General features: G+C 46.1%; 1 protein-coding gene across 1 annotated transcript in view; it reads right to left on the bottom strand.

Annotated features, from left to right (window-relative positions):
• Positions 1–2442, bottom strand: part of LOC124014262 (transcriptional-regulating factor 1-like) — an 8529-nt gene extending 6087 nt beyond the window's left edge. The window contains exons 1-3 of the mRNA XM_046329073.1: positions 2308–2442; positions 1833–2179; positions 1586–1743 (exon numbers count right to left, since the gene is read on the bottom strand). Coding sequence (XP_046185029.1) covers positions 1586–1743; positions 1833–2179; positions 2308–2397 — 595 coding nt within the window. The 5' untranslated portion in view covers positions 2398–2442. The remainder of the gene's footprint in view (positions 1–1585; positions 1744–1832; positions 2180–2307) is intronic.
• Positions 2443–2500: the final 58 nt, after the last annotated feature.

The raw sequence follows: 2500 nt of genomic DNA, 5'->3' as shown, positions 1-2500 counted from the left end.
CATTAGGGTTTTAATCTTGGATCAGCCTGAGACTCATACAGTATAAAACATAGACCCATCAAACTCAACTCTGGACCAGGAAGCCAGTTCCACTGGTTTTGTAATTGTTCCCTTTGATTTAGACCTGGGACACCAGGTGGGTGATTCCCCTCTAATCAGGGCCTGATTTAGACCTGGGACACCAGGTGGGGGATTCCCCTCTAATCAGGGACTGGTTTAGACCTGGGACACCAGGTGGGTGATTCCCCTCTAATCAGGGCCTGATTTAGACCTGGGACACCAGGTGGGTGATTCCCCTCTAATCAAGGCCTGGTTTAGACCTGGGACACCAGGTGGGTGATTCCCCTCTAATCAGGGCCTGATTTAGACCTGGGACACCAGGTGGGGGATTCCCCTCTAATCAGGGACTGATTTAGACCTGGGACACCATGTAGCAGGCTTTGGACCTCGTAGAGTTGAATACCCCTAACATAGACCATGGACCTCGTAGAGGTGAAATCAGACCATGGACTGAATTAACATAGACCATGGACCTGTGAATACCCCTAACATAGACCATGGATGTGAAGCCCCTAACATAGACCATTTGGACTAACATAGACCATGGTAGAGTTGAATACCCCTAACATAGACCATGGACCTCGTAGAGGTGAATACCCCTAACATAGACCATGGACCTCGTAGAGGTGAATACCCCTAACATAGACCATGGACCTCGTAGAGGTGAATACCCCTAACATAGACCATGGACCTCGTAGAGGTGAATACCCCTAACATAGACCATGGACCTTGTAGAGTTGAGAACACCTGAAATAGACCATATTGATGTCACTTATCCAAGACTTTCAGGTACATGTTAAGTAGAGTTGAATGTTAAGGAAGTAGAGATGAATGCTAAGGAAGTAGAGATGAATGCTAAGGAAGTAGAGATGAATGTTAAGGAAGTAGAGATGAAATGTAGAGATAAGGAAGTAGAGATGAATGTTTAGAGATGAATGCTAAGGAAGTAGAGATGAATGCTAAGGAAGTAGAGATGAATGCTAAGGAAGTAGAGATGAATGTTAGGGAAGTAGAGATGAATGCTAAGGAAGTAGAGATGAATGCTAAGGAAGTAGAGATGAATGTTAGGGAAGTAGAGATGAATGCTAAGGAAGTAGAGATGAATGTTAAGGAAGTAGAGATGAATGCTAAGGAAGTAGAGATGAATGTTAAGGAAGTAGAGATGAATGTTAAGGAAGTAGAGATGAATGTTAAGGAAGTAGAGATGAATGCTAAGGAAGTAGAGATGAATGTTAAGGAAGTAGAGATGAATGTTAAGGAAGTAGAGATGAATGTTAAGGAAGTAGAGATGAATGTTAAGGAAGTAGAGATGAATGTTAAGGAAGTAGGGTTTGAATGTTAAGGAAGTAGAGATGAATGCTAAGGAAGTAGAGTTTGAATGTTATGGGAGTAGAGTTGAATGCTAAGGAAGTATGATTGAATGTTAAGGATTAAGGAAGTTGAGTTTAATGTTAAGCATGTAGTTTTTAATCATAAGGAACTAGTGTTGGATGTTAAAGAAGTAGGGTTGAATGGTTCTTCTTACCTTCTTTCTGAATTACAGAACTCCTCTGAAGCTCCTCCCATGGTTTCCAGAGCAACTTTTCATTGGATGATGATTCTTCTGGCCACGCCCCTGACCCCTCCTCCCTCTCTCGACAACATGGCAGCTCAGCCTGGAACCCTCGACCCACGTTGATACACCTGAGAGAATGGATCAATGAATGAACAAAAGAACAAACGAACGAAGAAGAACATAATGGAATGCATTACTCTGTCCATCCATTACTCACGGAAGTAAAACATATCCCTTCTCCTCTTCAGTCATCCTTCCCATCCCTCGTTCCCCAGCTGAAGGTGGGATGAGGGAGGAGAGGAGCCCCGTTCCCCTGCGTTGGGGATTCAGCATAGGTCGAGGGGTGTAGTGGAGCCCTCTCCCAATCCGCTCCACTCCCCTCTGCCCTCCTCCTCCTCTACGAGACTGGAGCGGACTAAGGAAGGGGATACCTCTAAACACCACTAGGGGTGCTGCTCCATGCTGTGGCAGTCCACTGGGGGGGCTGGGATGGAAGAGAGGATAGGTGAAGGGGTGAGGCAGAGACGACGTTTGATTGTACCGGAGTTTGACAACTATAGTGACCTGTGAGCAGAAGAGAGGGGGTGGGGGGGGGGGGCAGAAGCAACATAATAATAAATGTGAGGAAGCTAAAGAAGGAGACTGGATAGAACATATTTGATTTTGTATTACAAGAACACACAGCAACATACCTGTATTCTGCTCATTGTCCTGGTGAACATGTCTCTGAGTGAACACTGCCTCCTGGCAGTAGACGTGGCCAGCGCTTGAGGGGTTGCCATCGATGACACCCACGTCACCTGACTGCTGCAGCCAATGACAGGGTGGGAGCTTCCACATGACGGTGGAGGGGTGGGTAGGGTGGAGTGGCTGGTGAGAGGAGGG

The sequence above is a fragment of the Oncorhynchus gorbuscha genome, linkage group LG25, assembly GCF_021184085.1.
Source record: "Oncorhynchus gorbuscha isolate QuinsamMale2020 ecotype Even-year linkage group LG25, OgorEven_v1.0, whole genome shotgun sequence".
In the NCBI taxonomy this organism is placed as follows: domain Eukaryota; kingdom Metazoa; phylum Chordata; class Actinopteri; order Salmoniformes; family Salmonidae; genus Oncorhynchus; species Oncorhynchus gorbuscha.
The sequence above is the reverse complement of the archived record's forward strand: the minus strand, read 5'-3'. Positions and strand labels throughout refer to the sequence as shown.